Here is a 27,008-nt window from a genome sequence, read left to right on the forward strand (position 1 = left end):
GTGGAGAGGTAAACTCTTCTATATTTCTATCATTATCTGCTGAGTGGAGAGGTAAACTCTTCTATATTTCTATCATCTGCTGAGTGGAGAGATAAACTCTTCTATATTTCTATTATTATCTGCTGAGTGGAGAGGTAAACTCTTCTATATTTCTATCATCTGCTGAGCGGAGGGGTAAACTCTTCTACATTTCTATTATCTGCTGAGTGGAGAGGTAAACTCTTCTATATTTCTATCATTATCAGCTGAGTGGAGAGGCAAACTCTTCTATATTTCTATCATTATCAGCTGAGTGGAGAGGTAAACTCTTCTATATTTCTATCATTATCTGCTGAGTGGAGAGGTAAACTCTTCTATATTTCTATCATTATCTGCTGAGTGGAGAGGTAAACTCTTCTATATTTCTATCATTGTCTGCTGAGTGGAGAGGAAAACTCTTCTATATTTCTATTATCTGCTGAGTGGAGAGGTAAACTCTTCTATATTTCTATCATTATCAGCTGAGTGGAGAGGTAAACTGTTCTATATTTCTATTATCTGCTGAGTGGAGAGGTAAACTGTTCTATATTTCTATTATCTGCTGAAAGGAGAGGTAAACTGTTCTATATTTCTATTATCTGCTGAGCGGAAAGGTAAACTCTTCTATATTTCTATTATCTGCTCAGCAGAGGGGTAAACTCTTTTATATTTCTATTATCTGCTGAGTGGAGAGGTAAACTCTTCTATATTTCTATTATCTGCTGAGTGGAGAGGTAAACTCTTCTATATTTCTATCATTATCAGCTGAGTGGAGAGGTAAAGTGTTCTATATTTCTATTATCTGCTGAAAGGAGAGGTAAACTCTTCTATATTTCTATTTTCTTATGAGTGGAGAGGTAAACTCTTCTATATTTCTATTATCTGCTGAGTGGAGAGGTAAACTCTTCTATATTTCTGTTTGCTGAGTGGAGCGGTAAACTCTTATATTTCTATTATCTGCTGAGTGGAGAGGTAAACTCTTCTATATTCCTTTCATTATCTGCTGAGTGGAGAGGTAAACTCTTCTATATTTCTATTATCTGCTGAGTGGAGAGGTAAACTCTTCTATATTTCTATCATTATCAGCTGAGTGGAGAGGCAAACTCTTCTATATTTCTATCATTATCAGCTGAGTGGAGAGGTAAACTCTTCTATATTTCTATCATTATCAGCTGAGTGGAGAGGTAAACTCTTCTATATTTCTATTATTATCAGCTGAGTGGAGAGGTAAAGTCTTCTATATTTCTATTATCTGCTGAGTGGAGAGGTAAACTCTTTTATATTTCTATTATCTGCTGAGCAGAGGGGTAAACTCTTTTATATTTCTATTATCTGCTGAGTGGAGAGGTAAACTCTTTTATATTTCTATTATCTGCTGAGCGGAAAGGTAAACTCTTCTATATTTCTATCATTATCTGCTGACTGGAGAGGTAAACTCTTCTATATTTCTATTATCTGCTGAGCGGAGAGGTAAACTCTTCTATATTTCTATCATCTGCTGAGCGGAGTGGTAAACACTTCTACATTTCTATTATCTGGTGAGTGGAGAGGTAAACTCTTCTATATTTCTATCATCTGCTGAGCTGAGGGGTAAACTCTTCTACATTTCTATTATCTGCTGAGTGGAGAGGTAAACTCTTCTATATTTCTATTATCTGCTGAGTGGAGAGGTAAACTCTTCTATATTTCTACTATATGCTGAAAGGAGAGGTAAACTCTTCTATATTTCTATCATTATCTGCTGAGTGGAGAGGTAAACTCTTTTATATTTCTATTTTCTTATGAGTGGAGAGGTAAACTCTTCTATATTTCTATCATTATCTGCTGAGTGGAGAGGTAAACTCTTCTATATTTCTATCATCTGCTGAGTGGAGAGATAAACTCTTCTATATTTCTATTATTATCTGCTGAGTGGAGAGGTAAACTCTTCTATATTTCTATCATCTGCTGAGCGGAGGGGTAAACTCTTCTACATTTCTATTATCTGCTGAGTGGAGAGGTAAACTCTTCTATATTTCTATCATTATCTGCTGAGTGGAGAGGTAAACTCTTCTATATTTCTATCATTATCTGCTGAGTGGAGAGGTAAACTCTTCTATATTTCTATCATTGTCTGCTGAGTGGAGAGGAAAACTCTTCTATATTTCTATTATCTGCTGAGTGGAGAGGTAAACTCTTCTATATTTCTATCATTATCAGCTGAGTGGAGAGGTAAACTGTTCTATATTTCTATTATCTGCTGAGTGGAGAGGTAAACTGTTCTATATTTCTATTATCTGCTGAAAGGAGAGGTAAACTGTTCTATATTTCTATTATCTGCTGAGCGGAAAGGTAAACTCTTCTATATTTCTATTATCTGCTGAGCAGAGGGGTAAACTCTTTTATATTTCTATTATCTGCTGAGTGGAGAGGTAAACTCTTCTATATTTCTATTATCTGCTGAGTGGAGAGGTAAACTCTTTTATATTTCTATTATCTGCTGAGTGGAGAGGTAAACTCTTCTATATTTCTATCATTATCAGCTGAGTGGAGAGGTAAAGTGTTCTATATTTCTATTATCTGCTGAAAGGAGAGGTAAACTCTTCTATATTTCTATTTTCTTATGAGTGGAGAGGTAAACTCTTCTATATTTCTATTATCTGCTGAGTGGAGAGGTAAACTCTTCTATATTTCTGTTTGCTGAGTGGAGCGGTAAACTCTTATATTTCTATTATCTGCTGAGTGGAGAGGTAAACTCTTCTATATTCCTTTCATTATCTGCTGAGTGGAGAGGTAAACTCTTCTATATTTCTATTATCTGCTGAGCGGAGAGGTAAACTCTTCTATATTTCTATCATTATCAGCTGAGTGGAGAGGCAAACTCTTCTATATTTCTATCATTATCAGCTGAGTGGAGAGGTAAACTCTTCTATATTTCTATTATTATCAGCTGAGTGGAGAGGTAAAGTCTTCTATATTTCTATTATCTGCTGAGTGGAGAGGTAAACTCTTTTATATTTCTATTATCTGCTGAGCAGAGGGGTAAACTCTTTTATATTTCTATTATCTGCTGAGTGGAGAGGTAAACTCTTTTATATTTCTATTATCTGCTGAGCGGAAAGGTAAACTCTTCTATATTTCTATCATTATCTGCTGACTGGAGAGGTAAACTCTTCTATATTTCTATTATCTGCTGAGCGGAGAGGTAAACTCTTCTATATTTCTATCATCTGCTGAGCGGAGTGGTAAACACTTCTACATTTCTATTATCTGGTGAGTGGAGAGGTAAACTCTTCTATATTTCTATTATCTGCTGAGTGGAGAGGTAAACTCTTCTATATTTCTATCATCTGCTGAGCTGAGGGGTAAACTCTTCTACATTTCTATTATCTGCTGAGTGGAGAGGTAAACTCTTCTATATTTCTATTATCTGCTGAGTGGAGAGGTAAACTCTTCTATATTTCTATTATCTGCTGAGTGGAGAGGTAAACTCTTCTATATTTCTACTATATGCTGAAAGGAGAGGTAAACTCTTCTATATTTCTATCATTATCTGCTGAGTGGAGAGGTAAACTCTTCTATATTTCTATTATCTGCTGAGTGGAGAGGTAAACTCTTTTATATTTCTATTATCTGCTGAGTGGAGAGGTAAACTCTTCTATATTTCTATCATTATCAGCTGAGTGGAGAGGTAAACTCTTCTATATTTCTATCATTATCAGCTGAGTGGAGAGGTAAACTCTTCTATATTTCTATTATCTGCTGAGTGGAGAGGTAAACTGTTTTATATTTCTATCATTATCTGCTGAGTGGAGAGGTATACTCTAATATATTTCTATTATCTGCTGAGCAGAGGGGTAAACTCTTCTATATTTCTATTATCTGCTGAGCGGAGAGGTAAACTCTTCTAGATTTCTATTATTTGCTGAGCGGAGAGGTAAACTCTTCAAGATTTCTATTATTTGCTGAGTGGAGAGGTAAACTCTTCTATGTTTCCATCATTATCAGCTGAGTGGAGAGGTAAACTCTTCTATGTTTCTATCATTATCTGCTGAGTGGAGAGGTAGACTCTTCTATGTTTCTATCATTATCTGCTGAGCGGAGAGGTAAGCTCTTCTATATTTCTATTATCTGCTGAGCGGAGAGGTAAACTCTTCTATATTTCTATTATCTGCTGAGCGGAGAGGTAAACTCTTCTATATTTCTATCATTATCTGCTGAGCAGAGAGGTAAACTCTTCTATATTTCTATCATTATCTGCTGAGTGGAGAGGTAAGCTCTTCTATATTTCTTTTATCTGCTGAGTGAAGAGGTAATCTCTTCTATATTTCTATCATTGTCTGCTAAGTGGAGAGGTAAACTCTTCTATATTTCTATTATCTGCTGAGCGGAGAGGTAAACTTTTCTATATTTCTATTATTATCTGCTGAGTGGAGAGGTAAACTCTTCTATATTTCTATCATTATCTGTTGAGTGGAGAGGTAAACTCTTCTATATTTCTATCATTATCTGCTAAGTGGAGAGGTAAACTCTTCTATATTTCTATTATCTGCTGAGTGGAGAGGAAAACTCTTCTATATTTGTTTTTGCTGAGTGGAGAGGTAAACTCTTCTAGATTTCTATTATTTGCTGAGTGGAGAGGTAAACTCTTCTATGTTTCTATCATTATCAGCTGAGTGGAGAGGTAAACTCTTCTATATTTCTGTTATCTGCCTAGCGGAGAGGTAAACTCTTCTATATTTCTATTATCTGCTGAGTGGAGAGGTAAACTCTTCTATATTTCTATCATTATCTGCTGAGTGGAGAGGTAAACTCTTCTATATTTCTATCATTATCTGCTGAGTGGAGAGGTAAACTCTTCTATATATCTATTATCTGCTGAGCGGAAAGGTAAACTCTTCTATATTTCTATCATTATCTGCTGACTGGAGAGGTAAACTCTTCTATATTTCTATTATCTTCTGAGCGGAGAGGTAAACTCTTCTATATTTCTATCATCTGCTGAGCGGAGTGGTAAACTCTTCTACATTTCTATTATCTGGTGAGTGGAGAGGTAAACTCTTCTATATTTCTATTATCTGCTGAGTGGAGAGGTAAACTCTTCTATATTTCTATCATCTGCTGAGCTGAGGGGTAAACTCTTCTACATTTCTATTATCTGCTGAGTGGAGAGGTAAACTCTTCTATATTTCTATTATCTGCTGAGTGGAGAGGTAAGCTCTTCTATATTTCTATTATCTGCTGAGTGGAGAGGTAATCTCTTCTATATTTCTATCATCTGCTAAGTGGAGAGGTAAACTCTTCTATATTTCTATTATCTGCTGAGCGGAGAGGTAAACTTTTCTATATTTCTATTATTATCTGCTGAGTGGAGAGGTAAACTCTTCTATATTTCTATCATTATCTGTTGAGTGGAGAGGTAAACTCTTCTATATTTCTATTATCTGCTGAGTGGAGAGGTAAACTCTTCTATATTTCTATCATTATCTGCTGAGTGGAGAGGTAAACTCTTCTATATTTCTATCATTATCTGCTGAGTGGAGAGGTAAACTCTTCTATATTTCTATTATCTGCTGATCGAAGAGGTAAACTCTTCTAGATTTCTATTATTTGCTGAGTGGAGAGGTAAACTCTTCTATGTTTCTATCATTATCAGCTGAGTGGAGAGGTAAACTCTTCTATATTTCTATTATCTGCTGAGTGGAGTGGTAAGCTCTTCTATATTTCTATTATCTGCTGAGTGGAGAGGTAAACTCTTCTATATTTCTATCATTATCTGCTAAGTGGAGAGGTAAACTCTTCTATATTTCTATTATCTGCTGAGTGGAGAGGAAAACTCTTCTATATTTCTATCATTATCTGCTGAGTGGAGAGGTAAACTCTTCTATATTTATATCATTATCTGCTGAGTGGAGAGGTAAACTCTTCTATATATCTATTATCTGCTGAGCGGAAAGGTAAACTCTTCTATATTTCTATCATTATCTGCTGACTGGAGAGGTAAACTCTTCTATATTTCTATTATCTTCTGAGCGGAGAGGTAAACTCTTCTATATTTCTATCATCTGCTGAGCGGAGTGGTAAACTCTTCTACATTTCTATTATCTGGTGAGTGGAGAGGTAAACTCTTCTATATTTCTATTATCTGCTGAGTGGAGAGGTAAACTCTTCTATATTTCTATCATCTGCTGAGCTGAGGGGTAAACTCTTCTACATTTCTATTATCTGCTGAGTGGAGAGGTAAACTCTTCTATATTTCTATTATCTGCTGAGTGGAGAGGTAAACTCTTCTATATTTCTATTATCTGCTGAGTGGAGAGGTAAACTCTTCTATATTTCTATCATTATCAGCTGAGTGGAGAGGTAAACTCTTCTATATTTCTATCATTATCAGCTGAGTGGAGAGGTAAACTCTTCTATATTTCTATTATCTGCTGAGTGGAGAGGTAAACTCTTTTATATTTCTATCATTATCTGCTGAGTGGAGAGGTAAACTCTAATATATTTCTATTATCTGCTGAGCAGAGGGGTAAACTCTTCTATATTTCTATTATCTGCTGAGCGGAGAGGTAAACTCTTCTAGATTTCTATTATTTGCTGAGAGGAGAGGTAAACTCTTCAAGATTTCTATTATTTGCTGAGTGGAGAGGTAAACTCTTCTATGTTTCCATCATTGTCAGCTGAGTGGAGAGGTAAACTCTTCTATGTTTCTATCATTATCTGCTGAGTGGAGAGGTAGACTCTTCTATGTTTCTATCGTTATCTGCTGAGCGGAGAGGTAAGCTCTTCTATATTTCTATTATCTGCTGAGCGGAGAGGTAAAGTCTTCTATATTTCTATTATCTGCTGAGCGGAGAGGTAAACTCTTCTATATTTCTATCATTATCTGCTGAGCGGAGAGGTAAACTCTTCTATATTTCTATCATTATCTGCTGAGTGGAGAGGTAAGCTCTTCTATATTTCTATTATCTGCTGAGTGGAGAGGTAATCTCTTCTATATTTCTATCATTATCTGCTAAGTGGAGAGGTAAACTCTTCTATATTTCTATTATCTGCTGAGCGGAGAGGTAAACTTTTCTATATTTCTATTATTATCTGCTGAGTGGAGAGGTAAACTCTTCTATATTTCTATCATTATCTGTTGAGTGGAGAGGTAAACTCTTCTATATTTCTATTATCTGCTGAGTGGAGAGGTAAACTCTTCTATATTTCTATCATTATCTGCTGAGTGGAGAGGTAAACTCTTCTATATTTCTATCATTATCTGCTGAGTGGAGAGGTAAACTCTTCTATATTTCTATTATCTGCTGATCGAAGAGGTAAACTCTTCTAGATTTCTATTATTTGCTGAGTGGAGAGGTAAACTCTTCTATGTTTCTATCATTATCAGCTGAGTGGAGAGGTAAACTCTTCTATATTTCTATTATCTGCTGAGTGGAGAGGTAAGCTCTTCTATATTTCTATTATCTGCTGAGTGGAGAGGTAAACTCTTCTATATTTCTATCATTATCTGCTAAGTGGAGAGGTAAACTCTTCTATATTTCTATTATCTGCTGAGTGGAGAGGAAAACTCTTCTATATTTGTTTTTGCTGAGTGGAGAGGTAAACTCTTCTAGATTTCTATTATTTGCTGAGTGGAGAGGTAAACTCTTCTATGTTTCTATCATTATCAGCTGAGTGGAGAGGTAAACTCTTCTATATTTCTATTATCTGCTGAGTGGAGAGGTAAGCTCTTCTATATTTCTATTATCTGCTGAGTGGAGAGGTAAACTCTTCTATATTTCTATCATTATCTGCTAAGTGGAGAGGTAAACTCTTCTATATTTCTATTATCTGCTGAGTGGAGAGGTAAACTCTTCTATATTTCTATCATTATCTGCTGAGTGGAGAGGTAAACTCTTCTATATTTCTATCATTATCTGCTGAGTGGAGAGGTAAACTCTTCTATATATCTATTATCTGCTGAGCGGAAAGGTAAACTCTTCTATATTTCTATCATTATCTGCTGACTGGAGAGGTAAACTCTTCTATATTTCTATTATCTTCTGAGCGGAGAGGTAAACTCTTCTATATTTCTATCATCTGCTGAGCGGAGTGGTAAACTCTTCTACATTTCTATTATCTGGTGAGTGGAGAGGTAAACTCTTCTATATTTCTATTATCTGCTGAGTGGAGAGGTAAACTCTTCTATATTTCTATCATCTGCTGAGCTGAGGGGTAAACTCTTCTACATTTCTATTATCTGCTGAGTGGAGAGGTAAACTCTTCTATATTTCTATTATCTGCTGAGTGGAGAGGTAAACTCTTCTATATTTCTATTATCTGCTGAGTGGAGAGGTAAACTCTTCTATATTTCTACTATATGCTGAAAGGAGAGGTAAACTCTTCTCTATTTCTATCATTATCTGCTGAGTGGAGAGGTAAACTCTTCTACATTTCTATTATCTGCTGAGTGTAGAGGTAAACTCTTCTACATTTCTATTATCTTCTGAGTGGAGAGGTAAACTCCTCTATATTTCTATCATTATCTGCTGAGTGGAGGGGTAACTGTTCTATATTTCTATTATCTGCTGAGTGGAGAGGTAAACTTTTCTATATTTCTATTATTATCTGCTGAGTGGAGAGGTAAACTCTTCTATATTTCTATCATTATCTGAGCGGAGAGGTAAACTTTTCTATATTTCTATTATTATCTGCTGAGTGGAAAGGTAAACTCTTCTATATTTCTATCATTATCTGCTGAGTGGAGAGGTAAAGTCTTCTATATTTCTATTATCTGCTGAGTGGAGAGGTAAACTCTTTTATATTTCTATTATCTGCTGAGTGGAGAGGTAAACTCTTCTATATTTCTATCATTATCTGCTGAGTGGAGAGGTAAACTCTTCTATATTTCTATTATCTGCTGAGCGGAGAGGTAAACTCTTCTATATTTCTATTATTATCTGCTGAATGGAGAGGTAAACTGTTCTATATTTCTATTATCTGCTGAAAGGAGAGGTAAACTCTTCTATATTTCTATTTTCTTCTGAGTGGAGAGGTAAACTCTTCTATATTTCTATTATCTGCTGAGTGGAGAGGTAAACTCTTCAATATTTCTGTTTGCTGAGTGGAGAGGTAAACTCTTTTATATTTCTATTATCTGCTGAGTGGAGAGGTAAACTCTTCTATATTTCTATCATTATCTGCTGAGTGGAGAGGTAAACTCTAATATATTTCTATTATCTGCTGAGTGGAGAGATAAACGCTTCTATATTTCTATCATTATCTGCTGAGTGGAGAGTTAAACTCTTCCATATTTCTATTTGCTGAGTGGAGAGGTAAACTCTTATATTTCTATTATCTGCTGAGTGGAGAGGTAAACTCTTCTATATTCCTATCATCTGCTGAGTGGAGAGGTAAACTCTTCTTTATTTCTATCATTATCTGCTGAGTGGAGAGGTAAACTCTTCTATATTTCTATTATCTGCTGAGCGGAGAGGTAAACTCTTCTATATTTCTATTATCTGCTGAGCGGAGAGTTAAACTTTTCTATATTTCTATTATTATCTGCTGAGTGGAGAGGTAAACTCTTCTATATTTCTGTCATTATCTGCTGAGTGGAGATGTAAACTCTTCTATATTTCTATCATTATCTGCTGAGCGGAGAGGTAAACTCTTCTATATTTCTATCATTATCTGCTGAGTGGAGAGGTAAACTCTTCTATATTTCTATTATCTGCTGAGTGGAGAGGTAAACTCTTCTATATTTCTATCATTATCAGCTGAGTGGAGAGGTAAACTCTTCTACATTTCTATTATCTGCTGAGCGGAGATGTAAACTCTTCTATATTTCTATCATTATCTGCTGAGTGGAGAGGTAAACTCTTCTATATTTCTATTATCTGCTGAGCGGAGAGGTAAACTCTTCTATATTTCTATCATTATCTGCTGAGTGGAGAGGTAAACTCTTCTATATTTCTATCATTATCTGCTGAGCGGAGGGGTAAACTCTTCTATATTTCTATTATCTGCTGAGTGGAGAGGTAAACTCTTCTACATTTCTATTATCTGCTGAGCGGAGATGTAAACTCTTCTATATTTCTATCATTATCTGCTGAGTGGAGAGGTAAACTCTTCTATATTTCTATTATCTGCTGAGTGGAGAGGTAAACTCTTCTATATTTCTATCATTATCTGCTGAGTGGAGAAGTAAACTCTTCTATATTTCTATTATCTGCTGAGCGGAGAGGTAAACTCTTCTTTATTTCTATTATCTGCTGAGCGGAGAGGTAAACTCTTCTATATTTCTATTATCAGCTGAGTGGAGAGGTAAACTCTTCTATATTTCTATTATCTGCTGAGTGGAGAGGTAAACTCTTCTACATTTCTATTATCTGCTGAGCGGAGATGTAAACTCTTCTATATTTCTATCATTATCTGCTGAGTGGAGAGGTAAACTCTTCTATGTTTCTATCATTATCTGCTGAGCAGAGAGGTAAACTCTTCTATATTTCTATTATCTGCTGAGTGGAGAGGTAAACTCTTCTACATTTCTATTATCTGCTGAGCGGAGATGTAAACTCTTCTATATTTCTATCATTATCTGCTGAGTGGAGAGGTAAACTCTTCTATATTTCTATTATCTGCTGAGTGGAGAGGTAAACTCTTCTATATTTCTATCATTATCTGCTGAGTGGAGAGGTAAACTCTTCTATATTTCTATTATCTGCTGAGCGGAGAGGTAAACTCTTCTATATTTCTATTATCTGCTGAGCGGAGAGGTAAACTCTTCTATATTTCTATTATCTGCTGAGCGGAGAGGTAAACTCTTCTATATTTCTATTATCTGCTGAGTGGAGAGGTAAACTCTTCTATATTTCTATCATTATCTGCTGAGTGGAGAGGTAAACTCTTCTATATTTCTATTATCTGCTGAGTGGAGAGGTAAACTCTTCTATATTTCTATCATTATCTGCTGAGCGGAGAGGTAAACTCTTCTATATTTCTATTATCTGCTGAGCGGAGAGGTAAACTCTTCTATATTTCTATTATCTGCTGAGTGGAGAGGTAAACTCTTCTACATTTCTATTATCTGCTGAGCGGAGATGTAAACTCTTCTATATTTCTATCATTATCTGCTGAGTGGAGAGGTAAACTCTTCTATATTTCTATTATCTGCTGAGTGAAGAGGTAAACTCTTCTATATTTCTATCATTATCTGCTGAGTGGAGAGGTAAACTCTTCTATATTTCTATTATCTGCTGAGCGGAGAGGTAAACTCTTCTATATTTCTATTATCTGCTGAGCGGAGAGGTAAACTCTTCTATATTTCTATTTTCTGCTGAGTGGAGAGGTAAACTCTTCTATATTTCTATTATCTGCTGAGCGAAGAGGTAAACTCTTCTATATTTCTATTATCTGCTGAGCGGAGAGGTAAACTCTTCTATATTTCTATTATCTGCTGAGCGGAGAGGTAAACTCTTCTATATTTCTATTATCTGCTGAGTGGAGAGGTAAACTCTTCTATATTTCTATTATCTGCTGAGCGAAGAGGTAAACTCTTCTATATTTCTATCATTATCTGCTGAGTGGAGCGGTAAACTCTTCTATATTTCTATTATCTGCTGAGCGGAGAGGTAAACTCTTCTATATTTCTATTATCTGCTGAGTGGAGAGGTAAACTCTTCTATATTTCTATCATTATCTGCTGAGCGGAGAGGTAAACTCTTCTATATTTCTATTATCTGCTGAGCGGAGAGGTAAACTCTTCTATATTTCTATTATCTGCTGAGTGGAGAGGTAAACTCTTCTACATTTCTATTATCTGCTGAGCGGAGATGTAAACTCTTCTATATTTCTATCATTATCTGCTGAGTGGAGAGGTAAACTCTTCTATATTTCTATCATTATCTGCTGAGTGGAGAGGTAAACTCTTCTATATTTCTATTATCTGCTGAGCGGAGAGGTAAACTCTTCTATATTTCTATTATCTGCTGAGCGGAGAGGTAAACTCTTCTATATTTCTATTATCTGCTGAGTGGAGAGGTAAACTCTTCTATATTTCTATTATCTGCTGAGCGAAGAGGTAAACTCTTCTATATTTCTATTATCTGCTGAGCGGAGAGGTAAACTCTTCTATATTTCTATTATCTGCTGAGCGGAGAGGTAAACTCTTCTATATTTCTATTATCTGCTGAGTGGAGAGGTAAACTCTTCTATATTTCTGTTATCTGCTGAGCGAAGAGGTAAACTCTTCTATATTTCTATTATCTGCTGAGCGGAGAGGTAAACTCTTCTATATTTCTGTTATTTGCTGAGTGGAGAGGTAAACTCTTCTATATTTCTATCATTATCTGCTGAGCGGAGAGGTAAACTCTTCTATATTTCTATTATCTGCTGAGCGGAGAGGTAAACTCTTCTATATTTCTATTATCTGCTGAGTGGAGAGGTAAACTCTTCTACATTTCTATTATCTGCTGAGCGGAGATGTAAACTCTTCTATATTTCTATCATTATCTGCTGAGTGGAGAGGTAAACTCTTCTATATTTCTATTATCTGCTGAGTGGAGAGGTAAACTCTTCTATATTTCTATCATTATCTGCTGAGTGGAGCGGTAAACTCTTCTATATTTCTATTATCTGCTGAGCGGAGAGGTAAACTCTTCTATATTTCTATTATCTGCTGAGTGGAGAGGTAAACTCTTCTATATTTCTATTATCTGCTGAGCGAAGAGGTAAACTCTTCTATATTTCTATTATCTGCTGAGCGGAGAGGTAAACTCTTCTATATTTCTATTATCTGCTGAGCGGAGAGGTGAACTCTTCTATATTTCTATTATCTACTGAGTGGAGAGGTAAACTCTTCTATATTTCTATCATTATCTGCTGAGTGGAGAGGTAAACTCTTCTATATTTCTATCATTATCTGCTGAGTGGAGAGGTAAACTCTTCTATATTTCTATCATTATCTGCTGAGCGGAGGGGTAAACTCTTCTATATTTCTATTTTCTTCTGAGTGGAGAGGTAAACTCTTCTATATTTCTATTATCTGCTGAGTGGAGAGGTAAACTCTTCTATATTTCTATCATTATCTGCTGAGTGGAGAGGTAAACTCTTCTATATTTCTATCATTATCTGCTGAGCGGAGGGGTAAACTCTTCTATATTTCTATTTTCTTCTGAGTGGAGAGGTAAACTCTTCTATATTTCTATTATCTGCTGAGTGGAGAGGTAAACTCTTCTATATTTCTATTATCTGCTGAGTGGAGAGGTAAATTCTTCTATATTTCTATCATTATCTGCTGAGCGGAGGGGTAAACTCTTCTATATTTCTATTTTCTTCTGAGTGGAGAGGTAAACTCTTCTATATTTCTATTATCTGCTGAGTGGAGAGGTAAGCTCTTCTATATTTCTATTATCTGCTGAGCGGAGAGGTAAACTCTTCTATATTTCTATTATCTGCTGAGCGGAGAGGTAAACTCTTCTATATTTCTATCATTATCTGCTGAGTGGAGAGGTAAGCTCTTCTATATTTCTATTATCTGCTGAGCGGAGAGGTAAACTCTTCTATATTTCTATTATCTGCTGAGCGGAGAGGTAAACTCTTCTATATTTCTATCATTATCTGCTGAGTGGAGAGGTAAACTCTTCTATATTTCTATTATCTGCTGAGCGGAGAGGTAAACTCTTCTATATTTCTATCATTATCTGCTGAGCGGAGAGGTAAACTCTTCTATATTTCTATTATCTGCTGAGTGGAGAGGTAAACTCTTCTATATTTCTATTATCTGCTGAGTGGAGAGGTAAATTCTTCTATATTTCTATCATTATCTGCTGAGCGGAGGGGTAAACTCTTCTATATTTCTATTTTCTTCTGAGTGGAGAGGTAAACTCTTCTATATTTCTATTATCTGCTGAGTGGAGAGGTAAGCTCTTCTATATTTCTATTATCTGCTGAGCGGAGAGGTAAACTCTTCTATATATCTATTATCTGCTGAGTGGAGAGGTAAACTCTTCTATATTTCTATCATTATCTGCTGAGTGGAGAGGTAAACTCTTCTATATTTCTATCATTATCTGCTGAGCGGAGGGGTAAACTCTTCTATATTTCTATTTTCTTCTGAGTGGAGAGGTAAACTCTTCTATATTTCTATTATCTGCTGAGTGGAGAGGTAAACTCTTCTATATTTCTATTATCTGCTGAGTGGAGAGGTAAATTCTTCTATATTTCTATCATTATCTGCTGAGCGGAGGGGTAAACTCTTCTATATTTCTATTTTCTTCTGAGTGGAGAGGTAAACTCTTCTATATTTCTATTATCTGCTGAGTGGAGAGGTAAGCTCTTCTATATTTCTATTATCTGCTGAGCGGAGAGGTAAACTCTTCTATATTTCTATTATCTGCTGAGCGGAGAGGTAAACTCTTCTATATTTCTATTATCTGCTGAGTGGAGAGGTAAACTCTTCTATATTTCTATTATCTGCTGAGTGGAGAGGTAAACTCTTCTATATTTCTATCATTATCTGCTGAGTGGAGAGGTAAACTCTTCTAGATTTCTATCATTATCTGCTGAGCGGAGGGGTAAACTCTTCTATATTTCTATTTTCTTCTGAGTGGAAAGGTAAACTCTTCTATATTTCTATTATCTGCTGAGTGGAGAGTTAAACTCTTCTATATTTCTATTATCTGCTGAGCGAAGAGGTAAACTCTTCTATATTTCTATTATCTGCTGAGCGGAGTGGTAAACTCTTCTATATTTCTATTATCTGCTGAGCGGAGAGGTAAACTCTTCTATATTTCTATTATCTGCTGAGTGGAGAGGTAAACTCTTCTATATTTCTATCATTATCTGCTGAGCGGAGAGATAAACTCTTCTATATTTCTATCATTATCTGCTGAGTGGAGAGGTAAACTCTTCTATATTTCTATCATTATCAGCTGAGTGGAGCGGTAAACTCTTATATATTTCTATCATTATCTGCTGAGCGGAGAGGTAAACTCTACTGTATTTCTATTAGGCTATGTGCCCACGATGCAGAAATTCTTAGGATTTTTTCCTGAGCATTTCTGCATCTCCCTGGCAGAAAAAAACGCGTGCGGATTGTGCGTGAGGATTGTACGTGCGGATTGTGCGTGCGGATTGTGCATGTGGATTGTACATGCGGATTGCACATGCGTTTTTCCTGCCAGCGACATGGGTTGTCAAGCGATTTTAGCATCACTTGGAAAGTGCTTGACAACTTGGTCGCACTATATAAATCCATGCAAAAGGCAAAAGCAACCGGCATGGATTTATATACTGTGACCGAAAGGATGGTAAACAATAAAAATAAATCTATACTTACCCTCTGATGGCCCCGCAGTCTTGCTTTCCTCCATCCTGGCTGCCGGCAGCGGTACACTGAAGGACCTGCCGACGTCAGCGTCGTATGACCCGTCACATGACTATGACTTCAGTGCAGGTTCTTCAGTCTATCGCTAGCTGCCGGCATGAAAGGACGAGTGCAGCGGGGGCCATCAGAAGGTAAATATAATCTTTATTTTTTATTTTATTCTTTTTTTCACAGTTTCTATGGTACCCGGGTCCGGAGGAGAGTCTCCTCTCCTCTAGACCTGGGTACCATCCGCACATTGAATGCATGGATTCCGCATGTCCTTATCTAGTGATGCGTAATCCATGCGTTCTAATGCAAGTCAATGGCGGCGAAAACGCAGCACTTCCGTCAACTAATTGATAGCGCTGTGTTTTTTTCCACAATGATAATCTGCAGCGGAAATTTCCGCAGCATGTGCACAGCACATGCGGATTATCATTGGGGAACATGACAGACCTTCTACCATGCGTTTTTGCCGCTGCGGAAACTCTTAAAAAACACATCGTGGGCACACAGCCATAGGCTATGTGCCCACGATGCAGAAATGCTGCATATTTTTTCCGCTTCTCCCTGGCAGGAAAAACGCATGCGGATTTTACATGCTTTTTTCCCGCCAGATAGAATGGTTTGTGAAGCGCTTTTATTTCCGCATGCGGGTTATCAAGCGATTTTAGCATCACTTGGAAAGTGCTTGACAACTTGGTCACACTATATAAATCCATGCAAACGTCATGGATTTATATAGTGTCATCAAGTAATAGTTAAAAAAAAAAAAAAAAGAATAGAAATGGTAAAAAATAAAGATTATATTTACCTTCCGATGGCCCCCGGTATTTTCTCCCCTCCGTCTGGTCTGTTGTATGGGTCGCGGTGGTGTGAAAGGACCTGCGATTACATCATTTAGTCATGTGACAGGTCACGCGACCGCCGACGTCAGCGGTTGCATAACCTGTCACATGACTAAATGACGTCATTGCAGGTCCTCACACCACCGCGACCCATACAACAGACCGGACACATCACTGAGGAGACCGGGGGACATTGGAAGGTAAGTACTATGGTACCCGGGTCCGGAGGAGAGTCTCATCCGCACATAGAATCGCTTAATATCCGTGTGTGCAAATGTGCTGACACGGATATTAACCGTTTCAATTCAAGTCAATGGCAGCAATTACGCTGCGTGTCCACAAAATTAATGAACATATTTTTCCGCAATGATAATCCGCAGCGGAAATTTCCTCAGCATGTGCACAGCACATGCTTATTATCATTGGGGACCATGGGGCATGTATTACCAAGCGTTGTTTAAGCGTTTTCACTGCATAAATTCTGGGGCAAAAACGCTTGAAAAACGCATAGTGGGCACGCAGCCTTATCTGTTGAGTGGAGGGTTAAACTCTTCTAGATTTCTATTTCTGCTTAGCGGAGAGACAATCTTCTATATTTTTGTCATGTACAATAGCTTGCGAAATTATTCACCCCTTTTGGTATTTTTCGTGTTTTGCCACCTGAAAACTTGGAATTTCACGGTATTTTTGAGGGTTTGCATCGGTTCATGCAAAGAACATGGCGACAACTGTGATCATTTGGTTTTCTTTTTATTGTTAAGCAAGCAACAAATCTGTCAAAATAACTGAAAACTTCAGAGTGCATAACTATTCACCCACATAAAATCAATAGTTTGGAGAATATCCTTTTTTGGCAATTCCAGCTGTAAGTTTCTTTGGATAAGTCTCTTTGAGCTTTCCACATCTTGCCCATTCCTGAAGGCAAAACCACTGAAGTGTTGCTCTTGAGTCATTGTTTTTTTTGGAAGGTGAATCTCCGTCCCAGTCTCAAATCACTAACAGACTGAAACAGTTTTTGTTCAAGAATATCCCTATATTTCACACCATCCATCTTCCCCTCGACTCAAACCATTTTCCCTGTCCTTGCTGTCGAAAAACATCCCCACAACATGATGCTGCCACCACCATGTTTCACTGTAGGGATGGTGTTCTTGGGGTGATAAGCTGTGTTGTTTTGGCGCCAGATATAGCATTTACCTTGGTGGCCAAAAAGTAAAATGTTGGTCTTATCCGAGCACATCACCTTCCTCCATACATTTGGGGGAGTCTTCCACATGTCTTTTGGCAAACTCGAAATGAGTCTTACAAATTTTGTGAGTACTTCGTAAAGGCTTTTTTTCTGCCCACTTTCAATAAAAACCACCTCTATTGAGTGTGTGCTTTATTGTGGTCGTATGGACAGATACTCCTGTCTCTGCTTGGGAACTCTGCAGCTCCTTCAGGTTTACCTTTGGTCTTTGTACTGCCTCTCTGATTAATGCCCTCCTTGACCAGGCTCAGAGTTTTAGTGGGCGGCCCTCTCTTGCCAGGTTTGTTGTGGTACCATATTATTCCCATTTGATGATAATGGATTTTGATGGTGCTCCAGGGGATCCCCAGAGATTAGGATATTTTTTTATAACCCAATCCTGACTTGTACTTCTCAACAACTTTGTCCCTGACTTGTTTGGAGATCTCCTTGGTCTTCATGGTGTTGTTTGGAGATCTCCTTGGTCTTCATGGTGTTTGGTTAATGGTGCCTCTTGCAGTCTCTGTGGCCTTTCAGAGAAGGTAAAGTGTATATACTGACAGACATGTGACATTAGATTGCACACAGGTAGACGTCCTGTCACTAAGCATGGGACTTATGAATGGTATTGCTGGCACCAGAAATTTTTGGGGGCTTCATAACAAAAGGGATGAATATATATGCACATGCCAATTTTTAGTTATTTGATGCCATAAATGTATTTTATGACTATATTTTTCTCACTTCACTTTACCTCACCAACTTAGACTATTTAGTGCAGATGCATCACACAAATCAGGTTACAAAAATATTTACACACAGTATCTAATTAATGATAGGCGAACCCATGAATGATCAGGTCCGGCCGGTTTCAGCCGATCATTTAAAAAAAGTTTGGTTGGTGTACCAGAACTCGAACCCAAACCCGGATCCCATTGAGGTGAATGGGGGGCCCGAACATCCGTTATTTGCCAGTGCAGCAAACACAGGCTCTGATCAGCAGTAAGATCGTTACCGCGGTTCCCTTGCTGTCAGATGACATCATGTGAGCCAGCAGCTGTGACCGGCGGTAAGAAGGTCACCGCCGGTGACTCTCATCAGAGTGTGCCTGCTGTCCCTGATAGCAGCGAGAGCAGATGAGGCTGATGAGAGCATTCATTAGCCGGCGCCTGTGCTATCAATAAATGTAAAAAAATTACATGGGTTCCCCTCTATTTTTGATAACCAGCACAGGCAAAACCTACAGTTGCTAGCTGCAGCCCCCAGCAGTAGGCTTTATCATGGCTGGTTATCAAGAATAGAGGGGTCAAACGCCGTTTTTTAAAATTATTTAAATAAATAATTTAATAAAACGCCGTGGCTTCCCCCTCATTTTTGACAACCAGCCAAGCTAAAGCAGACAGCTGGGGACTGGTATTCTCAGACTGGGAAGCGGCCACGGATATTGGCCCGCCCAGCCTAAAAATAGCAGCCCGCAGCCCCCCCAGAGAAGGCACATATATTAAATGCGACAATTCTGCCGCTTTACCCAGCTCTTCCCACTTGCCCTGGCAAGGTGGCAAGTGGGGTAATAGGTTTGGGGTTGATGTCAGCTGTTTTAAGGCCGCTGACATGAAGCCCTGGGGTTAGTCATGGAGAAGCGTCTAGAAGATTCCCTCATTACTAATCCAATGGTTACATTGTAAAACAAAACAACAAAGTCCTTTAATTGAAATAAAGACACTGACTCCTTTATTTGAAATAAAAAGTCAAACTTCTACTCATCTTTACGCCTAATCCATTGATGGCCATGTCCACTGTAAAAGACAAAAAAATAATAAAACATATTCCTCACCTGTCCCATAATGATCCGGATGATTTGGATAGCTGTCACATTAGTGATGCGACCCCTATCCACGCCAGCCGGCTCACACTGAGAGAGGAGCGTTAGAACGCTCCTGCATTGTATAATGGTATCGTGAGAAAGGTCACCGGAGTTCATAGTACTCTCATCAGCCGACTTCTGTTACCAGCGGTAACCTTTATACCGCCGGTTACAGCTGCTGGCTCACATGATATCATCTGACATCGTGGAAACTGCAGCTCTCTGACCAGTGGTAACGATTAGTGTTGAGCGAGTATGTTCTATTAACCCTTTCGGCGAGTATGCTCGGGCCGAGAACCGAGTATTTACAGCTGCTCGGTGATATGTTTTAATCGCTCCCTTGTGTATGATTTGCAACTGTTTGACAGCATTATTACATGTGAGGAATGTGTAAGAAATAGACATTCCTCTCATGTAATTAAGCTGTCAAACAGTTGCAAATCATGCACATGGAAGCGATTCAAACATATCACCGAGCAGCTGTAACTACTCGGAGCTCGGCCTGAGCATACTCGCCGAAAGGGTTAACAGAACATACTCGCTCAACACTAGTAACGATCTTCTTGCCGATCAGATGACCACAATCTTCTCGTCACACAGATGACAGTGTGGGAAACAGCCGACGTTAGGTGTCCCAAACCCGAACAGTAACATGGACTTCCTGGAGAAGTCCGTGTTCGGGGTCCGATTATAAAACACATTTTTTTCCCAACCTAAACCTTACGGGTGGGGTCGGCAGTGGTGGAGCGGGGTCACAGGAGTCAGGATAACTGTTTCAGGAGGCCGGCGGCAGCAGGAGTATGGTGATGCTGCGTGCCTAGGCGTTCATTAGATGTCAGCGCCGGTGAGTCGCCTTTGCCAATCCGTTCCCTGCGGTAGGCTTCAGAAAAAATGGCTGCCGGTGGCGGTGCATGCTCAGATTGAGATCTTGACAGATGAATGGGAAACTGAATGGGAAAGGAACTCTGCTCACCAGCGCCGACATCTCATGAGCGCCCAGGCACTGCAGCATCGCCTCACTCCTCTCTCAGCGACCCTGCCTCCTGTGACCCCGCTCCACCGCCGCTACCCACCAGGTAAGCTACCTTTAAAACAGATTATAAGATGCACCACCATTTTATTTAACAGGGCTGCAGCAGCAGCATTGCACCGCTGAACTCGCCCAGCTCCCACCACCACTGCCTTGAATCACCTCCGCAGCCGCCGCTAACCTCCTGTGTCTGGGACCCCAATCCGACGACGCCCCAAAGTAAAATACCGTAACTTCTCATTATAATACGCAACCCCATTTTCCTCCAAAATTTGGGGGGAAAAAGTGCGTTTTATAATCTGAAAAATACGATATTTTACTTTTCCCAAGATATTTTACTGGTTTGAGGATTTGGGCTTATGTAATCTTTTAATGTTTTTGTACATTTGTATTGTTTCTAAATCAAGTTCTTTTAAAAATTGACTAATAAAATGATGATTTATTTATTATTATAAATATTATTCATCACGTCATTGTTTTTTATATAAGGTAAAAGGTCGGTAAATTAGAATTTCCCTCTCTTCCAACTTTCATGGGACTCGTATCCGCACCATCAGTCTTGTACAAGTGAATGGTGCTGTGGACTAAAAATGTAAAAATGCCTTCCTCGTCGGTTCCTATCTTCCCTTTTCACGTTTTCTTTTCAAAGTATTAAAATATCTCCTACATCATAGAATAAAAACCTCACATATATTTCAAAATGGCAGCAATAAAGACTGCCGTTCCCTCGTAAAAACGACGCCCATGGGACGGTGAAAGCATAAGCAATGATTCTCGGGAGATGAAGGAGACATTTCACCACTTTTGGAGGCGCCTGAACCCTCTCAGAAGTGTAATATTATTACAGAATATTCCTGGAGAGTTTTATTGAAAACCCGACCCAGGATTTATTCTGTCAGATTTACAGTCAGGAAAGATTTTTTTCACTAAATGACTCTCTCCATTCACAGGATTACACATTAGTGAAGAAGACATTGGGCGACTGTGTGACTCCCATCATCCATGTCCATGAACCAGGAGGAAAGACCCTGAGCCCCAACACAGAAGCCCCTCACTCACCGATACCGGAGAAGAAGATCCTAGAACTCACCAACAAGATCACTGAGCTGCTGACCGGAGAGGTGACTGCTGGGAGATTATACACTGGAGGATTCTGGGTGATGAGAGGAGACTGCTGGGAGATTATACAGTATACACTGGAGGATTCTGGGTGATCAGCGGAGACTGCTGGGAGATTATACACTGGAGGATTCTGGGTGATGAGAGGAGACTGCTGGGAGATTATACAGTATACACTGGAGGATTCTGGGTGATGAGAGGAGACTGCTGGGAGATTATACAGTGTACACTGGAGGATTCTGGGTGATGAGAGGAGACTGCTGGGAGATTATACAGTGTACACTGAAGGATTCTGGGTGATGAGAGGAGACTGCTGGGAGATTATACAGTATACACTGGAGGATTCTGGGTGATGAGAGGAGACTGCTGGGAGATTATACAGTATACACTGGAGGATTCTGGGTGATGAGAGGAGACTGCTGGGAGATTATACAGTGTACACTGGAGGATTCTGGGTGATGAGAGGAGACTGCTGGGAGATTATACAGTGTACACTGAAGGATTCTGGGTGATGAGAGGAGACTGCTGGGAGATTATACAGTATACACTGGAGGATTCTGGGTGATGAGAGGAGACTGCTGGGAGATTATACAGTATACACTGGAGGATTCTGGGTGATGAGAGGAGACTGCTGGGAGATTATACAGTGTACACTGAAGGATTCTTTATGATGAGCTAAGAGGAGACTGCTGGGAGATTATACAGTGTACACTGAAGGATTCTGGGTGATGAGCGGAGAGGAGACTGCTGGGAGATTATACAGTGTACACTGGAGGATTCTGGGTGATGAGCGGAGACTGCTGGGAGATTATACAGTGTACACTGGAGGATTCTGGGTGATGAGAGGAGAGTCGACTGCTGGGAGATTATACAGTATACACTGGAGGATTCTGGATGATGAGAGGAGAGGAGACTACTGGGAGATTATACAGTATACACTGGAGGATTCTGGGTGATGAGCGGAGAGGAGACTGCTGTCAGATTATACACTGGAGGATTCTGGGTGATGAGCAGAGAGGAGACTGCTGGGAGATTATACAGTATACACTGGAGGATTCTGGGTGATGAGAGGAGACTGTTGGGAGATTATACAGTATACACTGGAGGATTCTGGGTGATGAGAGGAGACTGCTGGGAGATTATACACTGGAGGATTCTGGGTGATGAGAGAAGACTGCTGGAAGATTATACAGTATACACTGGAGGATTCTGGGTGATGAGAGGAGAGAAGACTGCTGGGAGATTATACAGTGTACAATGGAGGATTCTGGTGATGAGCGGAGAGGAGTCTGCTGGGAGATTATACAGTATACACTGGAGGATTCTGGGTGATGAGAGGAGACTGCTGGGAGATTATACAGTATACACTGGAGGATTCTGGTGATGAGCGGAGAGGAGACTGCTGGGAGATTATACAGTATACACTGGAGGATTCTGGGTGATGAGGGAAGACTGCTGGAAGATTATACAGTATACACTGGAGGATTCTGGGTGATGAGAGGAGAGAAGACTGCTGGGAGATTATACAGTGTACACTGGAGGACTCTGGTGATGAGCGGAGAGGAGACTGCTGGGAGATTATACAGAATACACTGGAGGATTCTGGGTGATGAGAGGAGAGGAGACTGCTGGGAGATTATACAGTATACACTGGAGGATTCTGGGTGATGAGGGAAGACTGCTGGAAGATTATACAGTATACACTGGAGGATTCTGGGTGATGAGAGGAGAGAAGACTGCTGGGAGATTATACAGTATACACTGGAGGATTCTGGGTGATGAGAGGAGAGAAGACTGCTGGGAGATTATACAGTATACACTGGAGGATTCTGGGTGATGAGAGGAGACTGTTGGGAGATTATACAGTATACACTGGAGGATTCTGGGTGATGAGAGGAGACTGCTGGGAGATTATACACTGGAGGATTCTGGGTGATGAGAGAAGACTGCTGGAAGATTATACAGTATACACTGGAGGATTCTGGGTGATGAGAGGAGAGAAGACTGCTGGGAGATTATACAGTGTACACTGGAGGATTCTGGTGATGAGCGGAGAGGAGACTGCTGGGAGATTATACAGTATACACTGGAGGATTCTGGGTGATGAGAGGAGAGGAGACTGCTGGGAGATTATACAGTATACACTGGAGGATTCTGGGTGATGAAGGAAGACTGCTGGAAGATTATACAGTATACACTGGAGGATTCTGGGTGATGAGAGGAGAGAAGACTGCTGGGAGATTATACAGTATACACTGGAGGATTCTGGTGATGAGCGGAGAGGAGACTGCTGGGAGATTATACAGTATACACTGGAGGATTCTGGGTGATGAGAGGAGAGGAGACTGCTGGGAGATTATACAGTGTACACTGGAGGATTCTGGTGATGAGCGGAGAGGAGACTGCTGGGAGGATTATACAGTATACACTGGAGGATTCTGGGTGAGGAGCGGAGAGGAGACTGCTGGGAGATTTTACAGTATACACTGGAGGATTCTAGGTGATGAGAGGAGAGTAGACTGCTGGGAGATTATATAGTATACACTGGAGGATTCTGGGTGATGAGAGGAGAGAAGACTGCTGGGAGATGATACAGTGTACACTGGAAGATTCTGGTAGATGAGCGGAGAGGAGACTGCTGGGAGATTATACAGTATACACTGGAGGATTCTGGGTGATGAGAGGAGACTGTTGGGAGATTATACAGTATACATTTGAGTATTCTGGTTAATGAGAGGAGACTGCTGGGAGATTATACAGTATACACTGGAGGCTTCTGGATGATGAGAGGAGAGGAGACTGCTGGGAGATTATACAGTATACACTGGAGGATTCTGGTTAATGAGAGGAGACTGCTGGGAGATTATACAGTATACACTGGAGGCTTCTGGATGATGAGAGGAGAGGAGACTGCTGGGAGATTATACAGTATACACTGGAGGATTCTGGGTGATGAGAGGAGACTGCTGGGAGATTATACAGTGTACACTGGAGGATTCTGGGTGATGAGAGGAGACTGCTGGGAGATTATACAGTATACACTGGAGGATTCTGAGTGATGAGAGGAGACTGCTGGGAGATTATACAGTATACACTGGAGGATTCTGGGTGATGAGCGGAGAGGAGACTGCTGGGAGATTATACAGTATACTCTGGAGGATTCTGGGTGATGAGAGGAGACTGCTGGGAGATTATACAGTATACACTTGAGGATTCTGGGTGATGAGCGGAGAGGAGACTGCTGGGAGATTATACAGTATACTCTGGAGGATTCTGGGTGATGAGAGGAGACTGCTGGGAGATTATACAGTATACACTTGAGGATTCTGGGTGATGAGAAGAGACTGCTGGGAGATTATACAGTATCCACTGGAGGATTCTGGGTGATGAGCGGAGAGGAGACTGCTTGGAGATTATACAGTATACTCTGGAGGATTCTGGGTGATGAGAGGTGACTGCTGGGAGATTATACAGTATACACTGGAGGATTCTGGGTGATGAGCGGAGAGGAGACTGCTGGGAGATTATACAGTATATTCTGGAGGATTTTGGGTGATGAGAGGAGACTGCTGGGAGATTATACAGTATACACTTGAGGATTCTGGGTGATGAGCGGAGAGGAGACTGCTTGGAGATTATACAGTATACACTTGAGGATTCTGGGTGATGAGAGGAGACTGCTGGGAGATTATACAATATACACTGGAGGATTCTGGGTGATGAGCGGAGAGGAGACTGCTGGGAGATTATACACCTGGAGGATTCTGGGTGATGAGCGGAGAGGAGACTGCTGGGAGATTATACAGTATACACTGGAGGATACTGGGTGATGAGAGGAGAGGAGACTGCTGGGAGATTATACAGTATACCCTGGAGGATTCTGGGTGATGAGAGGAGAGGAGACTGTTGGGAGATTATACAGTATTCACTGGCAGATTTTGGGTGATGAGAGGAGACTGCTGGGAGATTATACAGTATACACTGGAGGATTCTGGGTGATGAGAGGAGAGGAGACTGCTGGGAGATTATACAGTATACACTGGAGGATTCTGGGTGATGAGAGGAGACTGCTGGGAGATTATACAGTATACACTGGCAGATTTTGGGTGATGAGAGGAGACTGCTGAGAGATTATACAGTATACACTGGAGGATTCTGAGTGATGAGAGGAGACTGCTGGGAGATTATACAGTATACACTGGAGGATTCTGGGTGATGAGCGGAGAGGAGACTGCTGGGAGATTATACACCTGGAGGATTCTGGGTGATGAGCGGAGAGGAGACTGCTAGGAGATTATACAGTATACACTGGAGGATTCTGGGTGATGAGAGGAGAGGAGACTGCTGGGAGATTATACAGTATACCCTGGAGGATTCTGGGTGATGAGAGGAGACTGTTGGGAGATTATACATTATACACTGGAGGATTCTGGGTGATGAGTGGAGACTGCTGGGAGATTATACAGTGTACACTGGAGGATTCTGGGTGATGAGAGGAGACTGCTGGGAGATTATACAGTATACACTGGAGGATTTTGGGTGATGAGAGGAGAGGAGACTGCTGGGAGATTATAAAGTATACACTGGCAGATTTTGGGTGATGAGAGGAGACTGCTGGGAGATTGTACAGTATACACTGGAGGATTCTGGGTGATGAGAGGAGACTGCTGGGAGATTATACAGTATACACTGGAGGATTCTGGGTGATGAGAGGAGACTGCTGGGAGATTATAAAGTAAACACTGGCGGATTTTGGGTGATGAGAGGAGACTGCTGGGATATTATACAATATACACTGGAGGATTCTGGGTGATGAGCGGAGAGGAGACTGCTGGGAGATTATACACCTGGAGGATTCTGGGTGATGAGCGGAGAGGAGACTGCTGGGAGATTATACAGTATACACTGGAGGATACTGGGTGATGAGAGGAGAGGAGACTGCTGGGAGATTATACAGTATACCCTGGAGGATTCTGGGTGATGAGAGGAGAGGAGACTGTTGGGAGATTATACAGTATTCACTGGCAGATTTTGGGTGATGAGAGGAGACTGCTGGGAGATTATACAGTATACACTGGAGGATTCTGGGTAATGAGAGGAGAGGAGACTGCTGGGAGATTATACAGTATACACTGGAGGATTCTGGGTGATGAGAGGAGACTGCTGGGAGATTATACAGTATACACTGGCAGATTTTGGGTGATGAGAGGAGACTGCTGAGAGATTATACAGTATACACTGGAGGATTCTGGGTGATGAGAGGAGACTGCTGGGAGATTATACAGTATACACTGGAGGATTCTGGGTGATGAGCGGAGAGGAGACTGCTGGGAGATTATACACCTGGAGGATTCTGGGTGATGAGCGGAGAGGAGACTGCTAGGAGATTATACAGTATACACTGGAGGATTCTGGGTGATGAGAGGAGAGGAGACTGCTGGGAGATTATACAGTATACCCTGGAGGATTCTGGGTGATGAGAGGAGACTGTTGGGAGATTATACATTATACACTGGAGGATTCTGGGTGATGAGTGGAGACTGCTGGGAGATTATACAGTGTACACTGGA

At 40.2% G+C, this 27,008-nt stretch overlaps 1 protein-coding gene across 1 annotated transcript in view; it reads left to right on the forward strand.

Annotated features, from left to right (window-relative positions):
* LOC141266138 (uncharacterized) overlaps positions 1–27,008 on the forward strand; it is a 312,479-nt gene that overhangs the window by 115,764 nt on the left and 169,707 nt on the right. Inside the window, exon 3 of the mRNA XM_073680102.1 lies at positions 21,270–21,440. Within this exon, the coding sequence (XP_073536203.1) occupies positions 21,270–21,440 (171 nt within the window). The remainder of the gene's footprint in view (positions 1–21,269; positions 21,441–27,008) is intronic.

Source organism: Phyllobates terribilis, unplaced genomic scaffold (assembly GCF_046119375.1).
Source record: "Phyllobates terribilis strain yellow unplaced genomic scaffold, ASM4611937v1 Scaffold_4__5_contigs__length_816908805, whole genome shotgun sequence".
Taxonomy (NCBI): Eukaryota; Metazoa; Chordata; class Amphibia; order Anura; family Dendrobatidae; genus Phyllobates; species Phyllobates terribilis.